At 49.5% G+C, this 22,893-nt stretch overlaps 1 protein-coding gene across 3 annotated transcripts in view; it reads right to left on the bottom strand.

Moving 5' to 3' along the window:
* The window catches only part of NXN (nucleoredoxin), a 53,863-nt gene extending 31,679 nt beyond the window's left edge, over window positions 1-22,184 (bottom strand). The window contains exon 1 of one of the 3 annotated variants that reach the window (XM_072881803.1): window positions 21,824-22,184. In XM_072881803.1, coding sequence (XP_072737904.1) covers window positions 21,824-22,141 — 318 coding nt within the window. In that variant the 5' untranslated portion in view covers window positions 22,142-22,184. Of the gene's footprint in view, window positions 1-2,878; window positions 2,969-15,652; window positions 15,779-21,823 lie in introns of those variants that run through there. The other 2 variants (XM_072881805.1, XM_072881804.1) reach the window with 2 other exon arrangements.
* Between the last annotated feature and the right edge of the window lie 709 nt (window positions 22,185-22,893).

Genomic DNA, 22,893 nt, shown 5'->3' with positions numbered 1-22,893 from the left:
ATAATTAATACTTTCCAAGTCCGCGTTTGCTTATGAAAGGAGAGATTTAAAGCTCCAAGCCCAGCCCATTTGTAAAAAAAATAAGCACGTGTCCCAGATTCTGTTCTGAATCCCAGGGAATCAGCAGGTGGCAGATCGTTAAAGCCTGAACAACACGATTTCAGATCTGCAAGCTGAAATATCTCACCGCATCCCCCGTTCCCCCTCTGCAGGTCTACAGGAGGGCCACAGGGAAGATTTAGCATGTGCAGCATTGGGTTGTTGTGGTTACCTTTTAGTTGATTCAAAAGAATATTCAACGTATTCCCCAAGGGAGTCCATAAATAGCAAAGGATTCTGCTTTAATCCCCTATCTATTCCTATCTGGATAATATGGCATTTGGACAAGCACTGCCAAAACACAGATTTATGGCAAAGCTGAGAGTTTGCATGGCCAACACATGCTCTCCAAACTCTGAATTCCAAGGAATAATAAAAGCCTCTTCTAGGATATAGATGGCTCTTAAGGTATGGAAGCTTCATGCAGATACAAACCTATTTTCAGGATTTCTGCCTCCCTCTTCCATCCCAGGTGAAAGGCATGTTTATACTGACCTTCCTCAACACTAAAATCAACTGCTTTCACTGGGTGTTCCTGCTGATACCACCACTGCATAGTCTTCTGCTCACTTTTCATTTCTTTACTAATACTTTATATTATCTATCAGACCACCTTCAAACATCTTTGCTGACAGTGACCAACATCAAAGGGAAAAGAACTATAAAAACTGCTGACCAAAGGGAAAAGGACTATAAAAAGTACGGCTGACGAGCGCTACAGTCATCACTGCCGCACTGGAGACACCGAGGAGTTGCATGTTCTTAAAAGCTCCTTGGAGAAGGGTGTATTAAAGAAAAACAAACCCAAACAACAGCAACTTTGCAGACAACTTAGTGCTGCCGAAACTAGTTTTCATATTGGAAATGCTGAGAAGCACCTGAACAACAGAGTCACTGTAACACGCACGTGTGGCTGTGAGGGGCTGACCACAGCATGCCGCCTGCCCCAGCAAAGTTGTTTTTTCCTGGGAAAACAGCCCTCCTGGATCCCAGACACTCCTGGGCAACACAGGGCAGTTTGGAGAGGCTGCGCTGGGTGTTTCATCAAACGGAGGGATGTCAGCGTCCATTGGGCATGCCTCGGCGGCAGAGAGGTACACAGAGATGCTCCCCTTCTTGCCAGAAACCTGCGCCGGCAGGTCAGCAAGGGAGAGCAGCAGCAGAGGAAGCACAGAGAGGCTGTATTACAAAAGGCATCCTGGAAAGGAAATAAAGGGAAGGTCGGGATCAAAAGGACGGTGCTACAACCTGAAAAATTATCTTCTGCTTCAGGAGCCACATCCTAAAACCACGTACAAAAGTGAAAAGGGAGCCGGTGGAGGCAGAAAATTCAGCGCAAGTGTGTGCTAAGTGCAAGCAAATACATTTTGCTCAGCTGAAAAGTCAACCCTGTAAAGATGCATTCATTCGCAGAGGTACCAGGCAGGATTGTTTCCTACTCCATATTCCCCAGGTGTAATTTTAAATTACTCACTGATGGGGCTTCCACACACCTCCCTTGGGAGCCTGTGCCACAGCCCCATGCAAAGGCATGTATCCTGCCTGCTGCAGTGGATCAGAACAGCTAGGTACAGCAGCAGGGTCGGGAAGATGCACACTAGATTAAAAGAAGAGATACAAAGTCATTTTTGACAAAGGGGAAATGCTGCATCCTTGCCGAATCACTGTTGTTGGCTACACACCCTTTGGATACTGGCTACTTGCAGGCAAAACATAAAGCCAAGGAAGTTTGTTTAAAACCCACAGGCGGACACTGCAATTCTATTAAAAAAATACAACTGGCATTAATTCTAAAAACTTCCCACCACTGGGACTGGGATTCAAAACCAGCACTGGGCAGTGAGGCCAAAACACACTCAGAGCAGACGCCTGCAAAAGATTCCAAGGGAAATTAGTTATGTGGGTTTTGTAACAAAAATAAAATAAAATCCAACGTTTATAAAGGAAAAAAAAAAAAAAAAGCAGCTTCCCTAGGAGACAGCGCTGCGAACACCCTTTGCAGATAATTCAGGACCTGTCCGGATCTGAGGTTTCCTCGGTTCCCCGTGCCAGTTGGTGTGTGCAGCAAGGTGAAAGGCAAACATGAACCCCGAGCAGGCAGCAGCAGCCTCCTCCCATCTTTGGGGCTGCCTTGCCCTGATTCACAAGCCAGAGCCACGCCAGCTCCCGGGCTGGGCACCGGCTCTCCTGTGGCAGTGGAAAGGAAACTCTCCATCCAGCCCCTGCCACACCACCAGCTTCAGAGAGCTGCGGGCAGAGTGGGATGAGCCCCTGGGCTTTCGCTGCTCCGCTTCTCCCCTCGCCACTCTCTCCAGACAAGGACATGGTGGGCTAAAGCTGGATGACCAACCAGATTTACAGAAAGCCCCAGCTTCCCTTCTTCTTGTGTGCTAAAGTCAACCTTATACCATAAACTTATGTTTTTCCTAAGTAATTTTTTTGTAGCTGACTCACATGGAGCTTCTGCCAGGAATTTTTATAATTAGTGAATTAGAGCAAGGTTTTGCCTGTGCATGCCTGACAACATCTGCTGATTTAAGTGAGCTGTGTTCAAAACCTTACAGAGCCCAGGAGGAGCACGGCTGAGCACAGCCCTTCCTCCTGACAGCACGGCTGATGGGGCTCTTCTTGCCAGGCTGGTATGAAACACGCTTCTCCTCTTGCAAAGAGCTTTGCAGCTCCCAATCCACATTTTGAGGGGAAGGAGATAAGCTGGAACAAAGTCCAAAGGATATTGGAGAAGAGAGAGGGACGCTAGCTGCCTCTCAACTTTGCAAACCTCTTGCTGGAGCATCCCTGTGACAGCATCCGCAGCTATGTGCCTCTCCATCAAGCTGCATAGTTGCAAAGCCATCGTGCGTCACATCTTCCTTAGAGACAGACGATGGTATAGAGTTCCATAAAACCACAGAAAAAAAACTTCCTCAACCTCTTTCTTCAATGGACACAGGAGCTATTTTGCAAGTGAGGCTCCAACACACAACAGTGGTCCAACCTAAAGATCAAACGAAACCCACGTTCAGATAAGCCAAAAGCAGACATCTGGCGCTAGCAGCCTAAACTACACACAAGGTCCTTCCTGGATGATCCAAAAACCTCACACTTTTTGGTACAGGTCAGAAATGCAAAAGGATTACCACCTTCGGGATCAAGCTGTTCGACCTCCTCCCTGTAAGGTTTGCTACAGGATGCCTGTACCCTCTGCACACAAATCCTTACTCACCCAGTCCTGTAATTTATACCATATTACATCTGAAGGGCTGCATTAAGAAAATATTAGAATTGCCAAGCCCTGAAAAGCTAGGATGTGCTGGAAATTAGTTTTCCCTGTAGCTTTAATCCAGTCCACTTGTGCAGGGTCTTTACAGCATGGCCACATACCACGTGTGCATACAGTCCTGACGCAATCAGTACCGAGAATAGAAGATGCTCAACAAGTAAGGAATTATTTAGTTTTTGTTTTCGACTGGTTGTTCATGCATGGCACTCAGCCCTCTTCACGTGCTGCTCCAAGGCAAAAATGAAGGCGTCTTGCTGCTGCAGACTGGGATACTTCTCAAAAGACCGTGAATTTATTTTCATAAAATCCTAGAGAACTACATTCACAACACCTCTGGTTTATAGCCGAAGAAAAGAGGTGCAGAGAAACTCTGGGCATCCAGTTCCAGAATCAGCCTACAGCTCCCTTTTTTAAAAATAAATAGCACCGAGCAGCATTTTAAATGTTTGACATACAACTTCCCATGAGATCATCTGCAGCAGGAGCACTCGGCACTTCTGCAACTCAACCCTCAGCCTGGGGACCCAGGAAATCAAGTCCCTTGTTGTGCATGAAAAGCTATTTACCCAGCACCATACATGAGCCCTGCGGCAGAAGCAGAGCAGGAATCTCATCTCCTTAACCATCACTTTATCCTTGCTGTTTTTCCATGACTTGCCTCACTCCCTTCCCTCCAAATCCTGCACTGTGCAGGGCAGAGGTCCTACACACACAACCCCATCCTTCTCTGGGCCACCTTGACTGCCCTCCCCGAGCAGCGAGGGCAGGGGTGCCATGGAAAAAACCATACATGATCCTGTAATTAGAAACTGCATTGTAACGCATACAGGGGGCTGAATTAAGGTTGCAGAGGAATACTGTAAATTGGATGCACATTTCTTGTTCCATTTTACTGCTTTTTTTTTTGCCCTCCCCCTTATTTGGCTTTGGCTGCACTTCAGATTAAGCTCCTAATAAGGGCTGGAGTTGGACGAGATTTTTCAGCCCATCAGATTGCAGCCTTCCAAGCCATTGAAATGAGATTCAAGCTGAACTTGAATTTTCAATAGTTTGGCCTAAAGGCAAGGGTGTTAACAACAGACCTGCCAACACCTTCTCTATGAGAAATGTCTGAAAACATGTCTGCACATCAAATACTGCTCAGGCTCTGGTAGACAAAAGCCACAAAGCTAACATCTCAAATCCACCGCTAACTTGCTCTGCCGGTTCTCCTGTCAGTAAAGCTCATACATTTTCCCTGAAAATCCAGCGAACCTCTATATTCTCTCTAGGAAAACAGGTTTTCTCCCAACAACCCTAAAACCTGTTGTAGTTTCATTATGACAAGGCAAGGCAGAGGATAACGAGAGGTCAGGTAAATCAGGTGGACATACAGGAAGCAGACACACACCAGTTCAGCCAACACAGTCTACTTAAATGATGCGCATCACCAAGATGAAAGATATCACACTGATGTGCATGGAGGAGAAATCAGTAAACAGTCTGTCCTGTAGCCAGCTCCTCCTACAAGCAGCAGAAAGCTATGCTTGCGCTTTCTTTTCCTTCCTAAACATATTTCTTTTCTTTTTTTTTTAGTTCTGACAAACTATGTTTTTTTAATCTACACACTGTGATTCTGTGAAAGAGTTAGCCCAAACCCTAAAAGCAAGGAAGATACGATAAAACTGGAACACATCCCCAGTGCCAGAGGAAGCAGACTGCGCCCGAGCAGAGGACATGGCTGCGGGAAGCAGGAGGGTGGGTTTCCTCTCCCGTCTAGCCCCCCCTTGGTAACTGCATCCTGTGTTACGGTACCCGGCAGAGCACAACGGCCGGCGAAGGCAGGACCTGCCGCAGGCTCCAGCCTGGGCAGACCCCAAACCACCCCAATTTTGAAGCTGCCCTTGCCCCAAGATTTTTTTTACCTAAAACCTCTGACTTCGGCAGTTTTTACTAAAATAAAAATGTCGTGCTACGAGTCTCTCGGAAGTCCTTAGGCCGCTCCTGCCTAAATGTACAAACCTAAAGCACATCACAAAGATGAGCCTTTCACCTTCAGATTGCTGCTTTGGTGGAGCTGGGCTTTAACCAAGACCTCTGCTGGTACCCTGAACAGATTTTGCTTCAGATTTTTTTAAATGTTGAAGTGCATTTTCTTGAGGACGTGAATGCTTCAGCTTCCCTGCCACCAAAATAATTTCTAATTCACACTTCTAGTGTGGTGGGTCTGAAGAGCAGCCATGGCCATCTACTCTTGCCAGTGCTGGAGGCAGCAGGGTAGTGCAGGGAAAGCACTCCCCGCACCTTGATGACAAACGATAGAGAAAAGGAACGATGGTTTCTTGAACTGCATCCAAGGGAAAGTAACCCTGCTAGAGTGCCTGGCAAGGTATCAACAGCAATGGAAATTTCAGCTTTCAAAGAACAGAAATAAGACTCGGGAAGGGGGTGGGGAGATCCTGCAGGAGCCGAGGTGCTACTAATCCCATGGATTGTTTTACAAACTCCCACTTCTCTCCATTGAAATTATATCCTCTGCAGAAAAATCATCTGGCTCCAACCTCTTTTGGTAAGTGGAGTGCAAACAGAATGGAAAAGAGCTCACACCTGAGCAGAAATCAGGCTCGGACAGGCTGTGACAGGCAGGATAGTGGAGAGACAGCAGCCAGACCACTGGGATTTTGCTCTTTTCTTCAGATGGCTGCTGCAGGATCTTTGAACCCCACCAAGCAAACAAGGCTCTTCCCACACAACGGATGAGCACTGGCCAAGCCAGTGCGGTGCCCTCTGCTCGCTGCGAGGGGAAGGAGAGCATGGAGGGGAGAAGAGCACAGCGATTCCTGCAAAAAGGTCTGGACTTGATTAAACTTATTTTCTTTAGTAACATTTAGTTAAGCAAGGGGGGGAAAACCCTGCGGTATTCTTCAGCGGCTCTTAACAGGGAAGCTGGAGTGAGACTGTTCATTCATCTGATCAGCTGAACAACAGGCTGTGCACTGCAGCAGGCGCTGCTCACATCAATATCCATTTATCTGTTGGTAGGTGCTTTCACCAGCAGAAACAAGAAACACTGAAAACATGTGAGTAAATGGCAGTTCCCAACTTAGAGATCAGAAGGTGTCTAGCAGCTCTGTGTCAGCATGACATACCCTCCATGGGAATTACGCTTCATATAGCTCGAAGCTCTGAACGAAGCAAATGCTGCTAGAAATGGCAGAGAAAAACAAAACAAAATTGCAAGAAAAGTGACCGCCCAAGCTCACGTGAGGCAGGGGTTTTCCTCTCTACCTCTGTGGCGCAGTGTCTAATTTGCTCAGCTACAGAATGAGTTTCTTTTCTTGTTTACAAGGTTGACGTTCTCAGCATCCCTCTGGCGATGAGCCCGCTGCACCAACACCCCACGTATCACCGGTGAGCTCTGTCCGGTCTTCAACTACTGCGAGGCTGATTATAATTATTTAACAAGTGGAGGAAAAGAGCAGGCACAGCTTGCCTTTGCCCTTTGTTTGTATACTACTAGGCGGCTGTACGTGGACACAGGCAGCATGGGCAAAGCACTAACCTGTGCACGAGCTGCTCGGAGCCAGACGCTGTCTCATCAGCTGCAGAGGTTCGGAGCAAACATCCACACAGATGATGATTCACGTACACATACCGATGACTTTTCAGTGCCGGCATGCGCTTTTGCACAAGGTTGGTTTATCCTCAGGGCCAGCAAATGCCGTGCAAGAAGCACATAGAGAATAGCAAAGGCAAGGCATAATCTGTAACTGCGCTAATTGCTGTAGTAATTAAAAAGTGAAAGATCAAACTAAATACCAGAAGTCAGCATCACCAAAGAACCACTTTCCTTCTCAGGAGCTGCCTCTCAAATGTATGTTGTCACCAAGAACCGCCCATGCCGAGCCACCTCCAAGGGCCTGAACAGCCATTTGAGCAGATGACAAAAAAAATGTCAGGAATTTTTCTTTTCAATAGATTTGATCTTATTTTCTCTTCAGTGTGGCAGGATGAAAAGACATTTCTATTGAGCAATTGAGTTTTCCTCACAACAGACACGAGCTGGCATGTTCTGATCGTTTGGTATTCCAATCCCAATTAAGTAAAATAATAACTGCTGCACCTAAGGGTTTCTCAGCTGCTTAAGAGGAAACACTTTATACATACACAGATTTTCCTAGCTTTACCACTGCATACTTAAGACGTGCATTGAGGGATGAATCACAACTTCGAATTCTTCACTACTAAGCCTGGCAATCAACACTGCCACTTTCTGGCAAAGAAACCCTAAAAATCCCTGATCTTTGCCCATGACGTCATCTGCAAACAGCAGCGTGATTTATGTCCTGTGGGGCACTCCTGTCCTGCGACTGCTTTGCTGCTGGGGGTGCTGGGGCGAGGAGGGGTTCATCCCTGTGCCCAGCAGGTCTCCAGCACAGAAGCAGCTGGGTAACAGGATTTGTTCTGGATAATCGTCGCTCCGGCTCTCAAGAGCCGAGGGGAGGAAGCAGCCAGAGATGCACTCAGACAGAGATGGCAGCCACCGCAGGTAACCGGCTTTTATACGACTTATTCTTGCCCAGCCACACGCCACATGTAAATTGCATCTCCAGTTTCAAGCCCTGAGAAGAAAAGGCAGCATCACAAAGTCAGAAAGGACACGCATGAACTCGGTGCACTGACATCAGGGCGATGCGCATCCCTGTAACCGGGCAGGCAGTCACACATCCCCAAGCTTTCAGCATGTTTTAACGCTGGTTTAACCTGCTGACCTGAACTGCTCAGTCCGTTTGGGACAGCAACCGAATCCAAGTGAAAAACTTCTGCCTGTTTGCTTTGGTCCTCTCTCCTCTGAGCAGCCTAGCACATACCAGCTGCACAAGCTTGGCTGGGATAAGTGCTTTTGCCTAAAGGAGGTGAGGTTCCCAACTCTCGGTGTGAAGGCCAGCAGCACACCTTCGTGGTCGCGTGGACGGACCTCCAGCTGCTGCAGAGAAGAAATGGACAACTGCGGCAGCCTCAGAGAAGTCAAGCACGGCCAGGGCTCCTGCCAAGCCACCAGGCAGAAGCAGCCACAAGGACAAAACTAAGGACCAGCTACTGGCAGGGAAGAGCTCTGCAAGCTCACAGCCACGCAGTGCATCACCTCACACAGGGCACAGCCATGGAGGAGGTCTCTGCTTGCCTTCCCCTTCCAGATCCCAAACCTCTGTGCCCGCAAGGCAGGAGGGACCTCCACCAGCCTGGCTTGTCACTGCTCCTGAGGCACCCACCCTCTCCCCACGGTGCGAGGGGGACGTTCCCTTAGATAACCAACTGTAGGGTAAGGACCATCTCTTTCTTATGCAGTTGTCTGAACAGGGCCCAGCACAACATACCCTGAGCCACCAGCAGGGCCATAAGCTCTGTCTGGGGTTATTATTTTAATAATTAGAGGGACGGCCACAGATAGGGGTGGTATTTGGTGGCCTCTTAACCTAAAGAGTTACTGGGTTTTATGCAGACGACTCCACTTTTTCAGCTGTGAAGACTGCAGCAAATCCTCATGGAGACAAACATCAAAACCAGGACGCTGGATGCGGCCCAACGCACGGCTGCTGCTCGAGCCAAAAAGCAACATTTTGGCCAGCCCAAGCCAAAAAGCAACATAAAACATGCAGGGCTCACAGGGCGTTTCATTTTTAAAATGGAGTAAAATCTGGAGCCTTCCTGTGATTCAAAGCCGGGCTGTCTGGAGCAAAGTGACTTTGCAGGCAAGGCACCATTCCCTGCTCCAGCCTGGTCCTCATGCCTGTCTCTATCCACCCCTCCCTCCCCATCCCTCTGCCTGCTCCTCCCACGCTCACCATCCCTCTGCGAGACGGCTCTTCCCAACCTAGGAGGCTCTCCCCAAACTACCACGTCACCGTCGCTCCACCTCAAGAGCCACTGGCCCCATGCAGCTGACAGGGATGTGCCCACAGGGAAAGGCAGGGACAGCCACCTACCCTCCAGCTTCACAACATGGCAATTAACTGGCTTGAAAACTGCCTCTCTAGGCAAAAACCCGTCCTGGGAGCGACCAGGGCAGCAGACATCTACTTTGTGCACCACCTAAGTGATAAACACCTTCTGCCAAGTGGGGCCCTGGATGCTCCTGTCACACACAATAATTAAACCGTCGGTCAGGAGACACAGCGAATTAACACAGATGGAAGTGGATAAGGGGATGAAATTGTTCCACTTGAATCCCCACAGCTAAACAAAACCTAAATCAGGTCAGATCTAATGAGGAAAAAAGTGAAAGACTTACAAAGATTCAAGAAATCTCATTTAACAGTCACGCTTTCCCAGCATTTGCCAGAAAAGTAGAAAACTGAAGACAGAGAGCACCCAAGCACACCATGAGCCAGGATCGGGCTCACAAGAGGACAGAAAGGAAAGGAGGGCATCGCTGTGCCGGCAGGCAGAAGCACGCACAGGGCGCTCCTTTCTTGACTGTCAAGAAAGCACTGCAATAGAGGTGGCCTGCGGGTCTTTGAAAGACAAGGGGGAGGCAAAATTGCTGGTATAGCAGCCCATAGCTTTTTCCATTCCTTTAAAAAAGAAGGGAGTCAAAGCTGTGCCATACGTTAGCACTTAAGTAGTCCCTGCCCTCAGTTTCCCACCATCTGTACTACTCTCTGAAACTCCCCTACTAATTTAATTTATTGCTGTGTGTCTCCGCCAAAATCAAGGACCTAAATGTCAGTAATCTTGGTGGGAGGCATCCAGCTGCTACAACCCATTGTAGGAATAAAGCGTATTTGTGCAAACTTGCATTGAGAAAGCTGGGCAGCAAATCTTCCTATGAAAAACTTCACATGCTTTCAGATTAGAAGATCAAGCTGCAGGCATTGAGACCTCTCTCCCCTTCTGTATCTGTGAAATCCAGTGCTTAGGACACAAAAATAGGTCTTTTCTAACCCTGGAACTAACCGATTTTGGAAGCGCACGGCACGATGGTGGCAGCAGCAGGGGGCAATGGCTGCGGCTGACACGGTGGCAGGCAGGGAAGCTGAGGACAACCCGGGGCTCAAGTTCATGTGCTGCATGGGGCTGGTGAAAAAGGGCTGCTCCCAGGGAAATGGGGTGCTGGGACCAGGAAATCCTGGTGGTGTCGGCTGCAGAGCCCCGCTCTGGTCGCTCATCCAGACACCAGACCCCTCTAGCCTCAGCTTCCCTGCCCGTCAGACGAAGACAGCAGGACTTCCCTATAATGCATGCAGCCATTTGCAAAGCTCCCGAGCACAGAGATTACAGGGAAGAGCTCATTAGAAGCAGCCTGTAACATAACGCGATGCGACCTATGCCTTATAGCCACAAACCAGAATTTAAAAGGGAGCACCCTAAAAAATAAGCTTGTAGAGTCATCCACCTCTCAGAAGGAAATAAGCATCACTCCCTGCCCTCTTAAAACACCAGCTATCAGTTGATAAAAGAAGTGCATTCCTGCAAGCTAAACACCCAGGCAGTACTTGCAAGGCAGGATTTGTAGCCTGGTGCCCTTCGATTCGCTATGAGAGTGACAGAACAGTAGCCAGAAAAACTTGGGGGAAAAAATAAACAACATTTCTAACGTCCTGGTGATCTCTCCAATGCCGAAATCCCATCAGACCCAAGTCCGTGTGCAAGGACCACAGCACTGCTGTCGCCCAGGCCCCAGGCTCCGTTTGGAGGGGCAAACGGAGGGGCGGGGGGTCCCTCAGTGGGCCGGAGGCACCTGCAGGCTCTTGGACTTGCTCACTTCTCAGGGGCTGAAACAGTCATGCAAAGGAGGTTTCATTTGCTTCATGGGTCTGACAGCAAACCTGGAAATTGTCTTCTCCTTCCCATGCCATCACCCAGCTTGCTTCATTTGAAACCAGTTTTACCCTTGCTATCTTCCTCCTGGTTGAGGTCAAGTCATCTTATTCCTGCGCACAACAGCAGCAGCCAAGTGAAGAGAAGACAAACTGCGACTCGTCCCCTTGCCCAGGAACCCTGGCAAGGGGCCGGGCAAGTGGATGCTGAACTGCAAACTCAACAGCACAACCAAAACTCTCCGTGCATACCTCCAGCCCAGCATGCAACGTATTAACTAACTAGCAGCGAGCAGGAGGGGATGGAGCTGAGATCCCTGGCAACGCCAATAAAACTCACTGTGTTTCTCCTCCTTTTTTTGGGAAAGGCAGAATAATCCTCTTGAGCTATCAAAGATGGGGAGAACCAACATCTGTTCAGATTCAGCTGCTTGGGTCTCACTGATTTAGCTCCAACTCTTTCCCTACAGATGGGAAAGGTCTCTAGCTTTTATACAAAGGCTTTGCCCTTAAACAGGGCCTTTCAGCAGAGGATCACAGAGTGCCTTACAGACATTTAATTAAAACTTACAACCCGCCCCAGCAAGGGAGGGATTATGAACAGGTCCCCGGCTCAAACAGCAGCTCACCAGCACAAGCATCTCTTTCTCCGGTACAACCAAGGCATTCGGCTCAACTGCCAGAGTGCAGCAGTCCCAGCCTCACCAAGCTACTAAATACGCCCCGAACAGCACGGAGCCTCTGAAGAGCCGTCAGAGCAGAGGGGAGAGGCCAGGAGCGCACAACACCGGGATGGGATGGGCGGGCAGGGGCTCCTCTCTGCCGAGCCACAGCAAGGAGATGGGTTTGGCTTGTGCTGGAGAGACAAAAACATGGTTTGTACCCTTTGCAATTTAAATACCAAGCATTTCCAAAGCACGGCATTACCAGGGACCAATTCATCCACCTAACAGCCCTGGGAGGTCAATAAAATGGAAAACCACTTCCCTCCCTTCCCCCCCCGCTTACCTATGGGGTGAGACTTTTGCTGGTTGAATTAAATCTATTTAGACAAAAGTAAGTTCAGACATCTGCCTTTGCACAGTGTCAGCTGCAAGAAATGAGCTAACATCCAGATGCAGTGGCATGTCAGGATTAGCCCAGGCTGGGGCAGGAATGCTTCCATGTATGGAAAAATATTGGAGCAGTGAAACCATAAGCTTGGAGCAGAGAAAAGTGAGAGGCCCTGTCAATGAAGTTGCGGGCTCAGGTTTAGAGGATTTAGCAGCTCAGATCCGCCATAAGATCCTCAGCACGTATTACAATAAATTTCACACTTTTTCCAAAAGGGACTCCCACAGCAATGCTGTGAGCTGTGAGGGTGAGATCCTACACCCGTCCGTTTGCTCTGGAAGCAGGGCTTGGACCGCTGGGTACCATTAACGCTCCCCACGCTGGGCAGGGGCTGGGGCGTTGATGGAGAGGTTCTGGCGAGTACAAGGCTGCTGCTCACACTCACCTGCCCGCCCATCCCTCGGCGGCTGCCTTCTGCACAGCAGGATTTGTAAAAGCCAACTCGGAGCTGGCACATGGGACAAAGCGGTGGCAGTTCAAAAGAAAACACTGAGCTGAATCAGCGCGGCTGAAGAGTTGGCACACGCTTCTGCCAACACCACGGCAAGGGCAGCAACTGCTGAGGCATGGGGCAAGAGCCAGTGCAGTATTCTCTTCAACTGGCCCAGCACGAATCAAGAGGGCTCATTTGTCAGCATCCTGAGTTAACGCTAATGAAGTAATGGCTATGACTTCATCTCTCCAGTGGGAATCTCTTGGGAACGAGGGAGAACTAGAATTTCTCTCTTCGACTCACTCATGCAGTTGCAATTCTTTTCAGTTGCCTTCTACTCTCTTCTGCAAACATTACCTAATTCTCACCCAGATTCTTAAATCCTTGCACTGAAACATAAAACAACGCTCCCTTCTCAGCTGTCAAAGCCCAGCCTCGCAGAGATCCCTCCCAGTGGGATCTGACCCCCTGCGCCGGCTGCCACCCCCTCCCCAGGGGCCAGCCACACCAAGTCCCCACTCACATCTGAGGATGCCACCAGCTATTTTCTATACCTCAGACATGGAATAAAAATCTGGTAACTCTTGGCAAATTCATTATAAATAGGGACCTTTGCACCTTTTCTCCATTAAAATATTTTAAAGTCAGGTTTGATTTAGCTACAGTTGCAAAGACAGACAAAATGTTGCCAGAGGACCCTGGAGTTTCTCTCCTTGGCTGGGCAGGACAGCTTCAACTGCTCCAGATCTTCACAAGTGCAAAATACACACAGCAACCTCTCACACCACCCTGCTGCCACAGTGCTTTGTCTGCCTGAAGAGGCTGTCGAGCCTTGCCCCCGGCAGCACCAGGTAGCCCCGCTGCCTTCCTCATTACAGGCCTTTGGCTTCCAGGTTTGCTCTGCCCCGAGCTGGCTTCTCTGCGACCCTGCTGAAGACGCTCTCCTCCCCATGCACCATTCCTGGTCTCTGCAGTTGCGATGGCACCTATCATTTGAAGCGCATCCTTCATGGAGCAGATTCTCCCCAGCATTTAGGCTCTCTGCCCAGTGCTCACCTCCCTGCTTGGGCAGGGAGCCAGCACCCCTGCGCCTCGTCAGGGCCTCCCATCGCTTTGTTTTGAGGCCAGAGGGGCTTGCTGGGCTCCAAGCGGGGGGCTGATCAGATTGCAAAAGCTCAGCTAATGCCCTGACGCAACTGAAGCAGTCAGTCACTCGCACTAAATAAAGACCGCAAATTCTTTACATATTAATTGTTGGTTGCAATTGTTCGCGGTGTTGAAAGACAGACGTGAGAGTATGCAGAAACCATTCCTGCATCTTTTTAGTTCCACCCTTCAATTAATTGTGTGTACTCTAAGCCAAATCAGTAAGACACTACATTTTCTTTGGAAAACAGAGATGATGAAAATGCGATCAGCCATCATACAAGATGCTCATGTTGTAATCTGAAATACTTGTATAATTCACTTTCCCACAAGAGAATCTAATATGTCTATTTGCTTACTTGTCAACTCATCCCGCTCCCAGTTTCTCCACTGGCCATGTCTTCACCTTACAACCTACAGATTTAACTCCAATTGTGTTTTTCACCTACAGAGCATCAGCGGAGAAGCAGCAGTCCCAGACAGCACAGAGGAAGCTGCCCTGCAGAGGAACATCAAGGCAGTGCCAGGGAAAAGCCCTCTCCCCCAGCTGAACACCCCTCAGTCCCCAGCCAGGGCTCCTACTCTGGGAACAGAGGGGAATTAATGTGCACAAAGCCCAAGTCGTAATGAATCCAAGCACCCTCCCCACACTGGCATTACTCCCCCCTTTCCTAATCGTTATTATCTGGAGATGGCATGAGCACAAAGTGATCTGTCTAGAAAAATGTTTCAAATCTATCGTGCATTACGCTGTGATGTGCCATGGAACTGGTTTAGAGAAGACACACAGCTATAAAGTCGTGATAATTCAGTATTCAACCCAGCCTGAAAGCTCAGGAGTCAGCTTGTTATTTGCTGAAAGCGGGGGGCCTGAAATTATCCGTGAATAGTTCAAAGCTGCAGTTAATTCAACATCTCTACTTTCAAAAGCATAAAAATCACAGATTCCTGGAGTGTGTAAGCTTTTTAAAAATGACAAACTACTAACTGTCAAATCAAAGCAGCAAACAGAAATCTGCATGGCTGATAAGACAAATAGTTGCATTTTAAAGAGTAATTAAATATCACTTTGGAATATTTTGCTTGGAACTTGTTTCCCTGATAAAAAGTGGGAGGGGAAGGAGAAAGAGGAGGCGGCAGCAGCAATCCACACACACCAACAAGCTTCTCACCAAGCAAATGCTCAGGCAAGCGCTGCTCAAACTTGTTTTCTTGAATTTAGAGTTCAGCCCGCTGCATCACAGCCTCCCGTGCCCTCTCAGTTTCCCTATATCCCTACATTTCACATCAAAACTCTAGCAATGAGGAGCAGACGATCGCCGCATTGGATCTGCCTTGTCGGGGAGGAGGGTGCATGGGGCTGGGGCAAGAATCCTCCTGGTCTGATCACCAAGAAGTGCAATATCTTCTGACTTGACTTAGATTAAAACCATACCCCGACTTCTATGCTGGGAGCGTTCCTGAAAAAAACAGGAATGCAAAACAGAGCGCTCTACCCAGATGCAATTCAGAAGTGAAACCCTACCCCAGCCGCATGAGCTAACCCTACCATACGCCGCTTTGAAACACTAAAAGTATGTCCATGAGAAAGGTTCAAAAAAACTCCAATTTCGAAACCCCCTGGACTCTCTCAAAACCCGTACCTGCTAACAATGAATTTCACACAAACTGTCCCAGTACTAAGAAATACCTGTAGAAAGTACCTATAGGCAATGGTACAAAAGGATCATTTCCAGTACTAAACAAGGAGGCAGCTTACTGCATTTCAAACTAAAACATTACCAAACTGCTTGAAGAAGCCACCATCCAAAGGCAACGCAAACCTGATGTCAGTTTTTGGGCCAGGACTTGCAGAGCCCAGTCCAAGACCCAACCATGTATGAGCAGCAAAAGCTCCCACTGCTTCTCCCCACCGTGGAGCCAGGAGGATTCGATGATGGAAAGATGTCCAAGGACTTTCAGAGCTGGCCCTCAAACATGGGCAATTACCGACTGAAGGATGCAATACAGAACACGGCAGATGACACATCAGCAAGACGTTTAAAATACTAATTCTCTCCTGGGGAAAGCACTCGGGTAGACCACAGTTTGGATGTATGGGGAAATCCAACCTCCAAGGACGTCAGTGATGTTTTTGCAACTACTGCAGGACAATCCACAGCCCTCAGACTTGCTGTCTACTAATAGCAGTGAATGCTTCCTGGGATTTCACTGAAGGATTAGGGTCTTGGCACGAGAGACGACTGCTTAATTGTATGGACGGTCACTGCAAAGCTGTATAAAACATACTCAGAAATAATTTGGAAAAGCAGCATCAACAACAAGAAGAATTGCAGAATGTTTTGGCTGCGATGTCGTCGGCACGATGTGGAAATACTGAATAGCTTATTCCTCAGTCATAATTGAAGTTCACTGTTGTATTTCTCCAAAATTGCACAGAAAAACACTCCATTATTTTGTACCTTCTTTTGTAAAGCTGTTACATGTTCAGCTCCTAAAAGAATGCATTTTTGGAGAAGAACTGTGCACCAATTACTTTAAAAAGTAAAGTTGCTTTGCTTAGTTCTGCAACCTGAGAGTAACAAATGAAATTGTCAACCATGCATTTTTAAATGAACATTTTCATTTCAACATCTGGATTAAGATGCCACAATGAAAAACAGCACACAGGCTTCTCTCTGCTCCTTTCATAGATCTCCCATTCTTATGTTTCAGAACCAGCGAGTTTCAAAGCAAACAAAGAATCAGTTGGTGCTGCTAATGCCTTGCTTCTTACTCAATAGCCTTATGTCATGAAAAGACCATATTTTTCAAATCTACATCTCCGTGAGCCAAAGATTTCATATACATTCCCACCCCAGAAATACAAAGTCAGGAATACAGCTGAAAGTGATTACCTAGATATTTTTATATGATGAAACTCAAAAGCTGCTTCAAGTGATTTACAAAATTTTCTGTTAGACAAATCCCACATCTGTGCTGACCACTTGCCTCCCAGATCTCAGCAGATGGCGATTTCAAACAGAAAAGTTACCAGTCCCTGAAAATCAGGGTGTATCTTAAACTGTAATCAAGGGTTTGAGGTTCCCCCCCCAAAAAAAAAATTGTGTACAGTCTAATTTAATGACATGTCTACCTCCTCCCCACCATTTCTTGCACAAACTCTACCTACAAAACTACTACCTGGTGTCTTATTAGGAGAGGCTCCCACAGTAGACGTTATTTTTAAGCAGAGGGAAAGAAAATGCCCTTTTCTTGGGAAGGTGGGGGGGGAGGAAGGGGAACAGAGAACATAATTTAAAAAAAAAAAAAAAGTCGGTATTTGTTGCAAAAGGCTTCACAGAGGTATCTGCAAACAAGGAAGAGGTTTGTCACATTTCACCCATCGATCTTAAGACCATTGTTTTATTTGCGGTGCTGAGGAAGACATAATCCCAGCACAGAAGGGGCGTTCTTCTGTCCGTGTCCAACTCAGATCACCTACCATAGTAGTCAAGCCACTAAAACAACAAACTCCAAAACTACCAACTTGCTCCTTTCCCACTCCCTAGGGCGAGACAGAACAGACGTCTTCTTCACACGCGGAGAAAGATCACGTGCCTCCGCCACACAATTCAGCAAGACACATTTCATGTGAATATGGGAGAAAATACATAGAGCAGGGTATACAAATCCAACTATAAGATACAAGAAAATCACTTTGTCTGAAACAAAGTGTATTTACCAGTGTGAGCACAGAGAGATCCTCAAACTGTTTTCAGATACTTGACCGAATAATCACAGAAACATAATCAACATGTTTTGCATTTATTTAAAACCAGAGCAGAAGTATTTCAGCTTCAGTGGAAACGGGTTTGCCTTCCCAAGAAGAATCTGGGCAACACTCAAGCAGATGCGTAAACACAGCCGAAAGCAAACACAAAACAAGAGGCAAAGCACAGACCCTACACCACTGCGGCACTGCAGGGACGCACTGAGTAAGCATAATTAGAAAAGTCAAGATTAAAAAGAATGAGGAAGATGACTGGGCCAAGTAAGTAACAAGTAAAAATTAAAAGCAAAGGCAAATAAACAACAGCAAAAGATAAACCGCTTCTCTCCCAGTGCAGACCCGCTTGCAGCCTTTTCTCCTCCAGCACCCAAAAGCACCCTCCTTTCTCCCACTGCTACGTGGACCCATGTGAGAGGACCTACTCGATGGAGAATGTGGCCATTTTTTTAATTTTTTTTTTAAGGAGAAATTACCAAGATGTCCCACAGCAACACAGTGCAGCAGGACAGCACACTCCTGTCCTCCTCCTCCAAAAGCCTGCATGCCTTAAGCCTTCAAAGAGCACCCAAATACACCCCGAGTGGAGGTGGACTCTGCAGCAGAGATGGTCTGGAGCTCACCAGGAGAAGTCTGGGATCCTCCTGACAGTGGGGAGGGTGCTGCCCCATCACGGGTGCCGGCAGACATCAAGGCACGTAGACAGATGGGGGCTGTTTACATTACCGAGGTTCTCAGTAGCAATCAGGAATTAAAGCTGTTATTAAATCAACCCTCCAGAACTTGAGCAGCTGTTCGTGCAAACAGATAACAACAGGGTGATGTTAAACCAAAACCCCAAACAAAACAAAGACACGGAGCAACATCTCTCCCCCATGTTTTGCTCAGCAATGCCAGGCATTATCAGAAGACAAATCAATTATCAACAGCTGCATATAGCTACCCAAATCTGGAGCTGAACAGCTTAATTGAGGGATGTGTATCACGAGTTAAAGGCCTCCAATCTCATTTGGTACATTACGGTTTTGTTCTTGAAAAAAACCCCAGTAATAGGGCTGGCTGTGGCTCAGACGAAGGCATAATGCCATCCCCCTCATTAATCAAAGGCTTTCCCCACGTCCAGATGTTTGCTGACTTGTACTGCTTTCTTTTATTACTGGTTTGGAGACAGAAATTGCTATATGCTAAAGTTACCCAAATTCGACCGGTTGTTGCAAGACGCACAGGCTGTTATGCCCTTGGTAACTGCACCCCGGCATTATTGAGTTACTGAGGCAATACAACGAAGAGTGGCTGTTTTCTTTGACAACTCATACTACTTTCACCAATAACCATGAGAGTAAGATGGTATTTTACTTTTAGGACTGTGGGAATTTTTCTGTAAGCCCAGAAAGAAGCTTGGTTTTTCAGACCTATCAAAGTTCAATGCCCGGGGTTTGGAAGAGGGAGAAATGTAAAAAAATGCAGAGTACACCAGAGAAAGACAAGGCACACTCTGATAAACGTTTCAGCAGGGAACTAGGACTGTAATAGCCGTATTATTCAATAATTCTGAGCAACAAAAATGATGCCACAGCCAATATGGGATAGGAAGTCATCTCTCCCAAAAGCTTTCGCAACCTCAGTAGATAAATTAACCAACTCACAATGGGAAGTGTTGGCTGAAAGGGACCTCTGGAAGTCTTTGAGCCCTGCAGTCACCAACAGGAGACCCCACCGGCCACAGCTTCACCCAGCCAAGCCCTGCAACCTCCAAGGGCAGAGGCTCCATGGCCTCTCCGGGGGCTGAGGCTGAGAGCTCAGGGACAGAGTTCAGCTCCCAGCCCCACATTCCCACCGCTCCCTATTATCCCTATTCTGTATCTCCAAGATTCCTTTCTCCTCATAAATCTATATAATTCTCTCAGGCTTGTCTTGCATCGGGTTGAGGAACAGCCTTTAGTGCAAAGGAACCATAACTCAAAAGGACTGCCTACATTTTTCTAATGCTTTTGTTTTTAAACAAATTAAGCCTGTGAGGTACTGAACATATGCTTAGACATACCCAGGTCTTGCTGGCGTGTTTTTGAAAAACAGAAAGTTTGTGCTTTTCTGGAAAGTCAGGTCATTAACCTGGCTATTTAAAAATCAGCCTATTATACAAGGAAACTTCTAACTGCCTGAAGTACAGGTTATAAATCTCCTGTTTAGAAATCTGATATCCTGACATAATTGCCCTTATAACTTACAAATAGGTTCTCTGTTATCCATAGATTAAGCTTCCTCCAAAGCCACATCACATCTGCTTAGTTTTGAAAATATACAGCACGAGCTTCAATTACTTTACACTCCGCACAAAAATAATCCTGAACTTAACTCAGGGCTTCTTGGAATAAGAGTTTAAGACCCCATAATCTTTTTATTTCATGTTTTCTTGCAATCTAATAGATGGAAGTATTGGCCAGCATGTAAAGTTAATGCCACCTTCCACTTCTATGATTTCCCAACAATTTAACTACATTGCAGTGGAATTTTTAAAGCAAATATGGCAAGCAAAAGTCCCACCACCTAAACAGTCTGAAATGTTCTGTAGGGAAATGGCCAGCTACTAATTGGAACCACAATCTTTTCATGTCCCTGTAGGAAGAGGGTTTTGTTTTAAAGAAACCAGAATTAAACTGTAATTTCTCTGAAGGATGAAGCTTCTGTTACAATTCCCCTTGATAATGAAACTGATTGCAGACCCCGACCTGTGACCACTCATGCAAGCTCCCAGTCAGAAGTGCCTGGACTTCAAAGGGGCAAACTGGGGGCCTTCAGCAGCATCATCCAGGTGCACGGCGTTAAACACGAGAGCTTTTGCAGAACTGGGAGCTTAGCGACAAAAACCTGCAGCAAACGAGGAAAAAAGCCGAATCCGGGTTTCAAACCAGCTACGCCTCTTCTCAGCAGAGAACGCAGCCGGACGACAGACAACTTTTCCTTAAACGATTCCTTTGCCTAACGAACAGTGTGACACAGTGCCAGCAGACCCATTTGGAGACCTGTTCCCATAGAAGGGGTCCCTCTCATCCCAGTACAGCCTCGCAGAGCCTGAACACGGGGGATGGATGCCTGAGGGGGCTCAGCCGCCCCCTGGCCCCGCAGGTACCGGCGTTACCCCAATCCCCGCTGAAGTGAAGAACGCGCCTTGCCGAGAACCGAGCCGATGCCTGCCCGCTGCTTTCAGACCGGCAGCCGCAATCACGCGCCGGAAAGATGTTTAGAAATGGCACTGTGGGGCACCATCTTTTTAATTCTTACTCAATAGCTTCCAGAGATTAGAGTTGTAAAGACTTTTTTTTTTTAAAAAAAACTACCAACGTTGCAGGCTCGTTGGGATCTGGAAGCCCAGCCTTTGCCTTCCTGTCCCTCACAGCCTTCCCTGTCTGGGTCTTACAGAGCGCTTTTTGTCCGATATCCGTCTTTCCGATTAAACTCTATGGATGAGGGACTGTAACTTGTAGAGTGCCGAACACACCAGCTGCTAAAGGAAGATGAATAACGAACACCATCGCACAAACTCGCCTGGCAGCTTTGCCAGCAGCTCCCAGACGAGCCGGGCTCCAACTCGCTCCTCAACCACCAAATGCCCTCCCACGGCTGGTGGAAGCCATGGCCCTTTTCTGTGCCCAAAGCCACGCAGGAGCCCACGAGGACCCTGTCCGCGGCCCGCGCCGAGGCCTGCTTTCCTCAGGCTGAGCTGCAGCCGCCCGAGCAGAGCCGTGGTCCCGGCTTTCAGCTCGGACCTCTCGCACGCCTTGCCTGCCCGCCCCGCTCCTCTGAGGGACCCGTCGAAGCCAGCGAGCGCCCGTCCGATCGCCCCCATGAAACCGCGACCCCCAGGTCGGGGTCCCCCCCCCACTCGTGGAGGGGGACGGAGCCTGCAGGGTCTCCCAGCCCGCTGCGGCGCGCAGGCCCCGGAGTAGCCGGGCGAGGCGGCGTCGCCCCGCGGGACGGCAGCCGACAACCCCCACCCCCCCCCCGCCCGCCCCGGTTCCCCCCGGGAACTTTCTGGAAGGCGCCCACCCCGCGCCACGCGCCCGCCGCCACGCAGGAGCCGCCCCGACGGCGCGGGGGGGGGGGGGGGGGGCCCGGCCGAGCGCCGGCGCCCCCAGACAAAGCCCGGGGCGCGCCCCCCCACCCCCGGCGGCCCGCGGTCTCACCTTGCGGTGCTTGTCGGCGAAGGGCAGCGCCAGCCAGGGCATGGCCCGCACGGCCTCCTGCCACTGCTGCTGCTCCTGCTCGGCCGACACGAAAACGATCTCGAGGCGCTGCCCGCCGGCCGCCGCCGCCTCCCCCCTGAAGCGCCCGTAGAAGGCGGCCAGGCTGGCGCCGAGCTGCGCGCAGGGGCCGCCGAGGCTGCAGCCGAAGTAGAGCCCCACCAACGAGACCCCGCGGGCGGCCAGCGCCGACACGGCCACCTCCTCCCCGTCCGCGGCCACCAGCACCTCGCCCAGCACCTCCGACAGGGCGCCCGCCATCCCGCCCCGCTCCGCTCCGCCCGCAGCCGCCGCAGCCCGCGCCGGCCGAGCCGAGCCCCGCCCCGCCAGGGGGCGCTGCCGCGCCGCGCGGCCCCGCGCCCGCCCCCGCCTCCGGCAGCGCCGCCCTGCGCCCCGCACGGCCCGGCCCGGCCCCCCCGCCCCGCGCCCCGGCGGTGCGGCCCCGCAGCCGCCGACACGCACCTCCCACGGCCCCGCTGGCTCCCCACGCGCGGGGGGGGTGGGGGGGGACCAGCTCAGCCCTCAGCGCCGGGGTGGGTGCCGGGCTCGGCAGCGCCCAGGCCGCGGATAAAGCCCGCGGGAGCCTCCCCCAGGCCTCGGCCCCTCCAGGGCCCGGCTGCCCCGGGGAGAGGGGAGGGAGGGATGGCGGGTGCCCGCCGCACAAGGAGACGGCTGCAGCCTGGGCAGGCGCTGGCTTTGCCTCAGCGCTCTGTCCCGCTGCCAGGAGCCGGTCACTGCTGAGGACCAGCGGCTAGCTCGCCCTTGCCCCGAGCCACCCATCCTGCAAACCCTGCCTGACCCCCCCGCTCCCAGTGCAAACACCCCCACCCAGCTGGGACAGCGTCCTTTAAATCACTGCCTTCAAATCACTGGAAGGGCGACTTCCAGCCGGCCGCGTGTGTCAGTGAGGGCAGAGCAAGCTGAAGAACAAGAGCGCTTCCCTTCTTTGTTTTCAAAAATCTAATGTAAATACGTGTTTATCCTTATCAATGGCGGCGGAAAAACCTGAAAGC

Source organism: Ciconia boyciana, chromosome 17, assembly GCF_034638445.1.
Source record: "Ciconia boyciana chromosome 17, ASM3463844v1, whole genome shotgun sequence".
Lineage (NCBI taxonomy): Eukaryota > Metazoa > Chordata > Aves > Ciconiiformes > Ciconiidae > Ciconia > Ciconia boyciana.
Note: the sequence above shows the minus strand (reverse complement) of the source record. Positions and strands in the feature narration are given on the sequence as shown.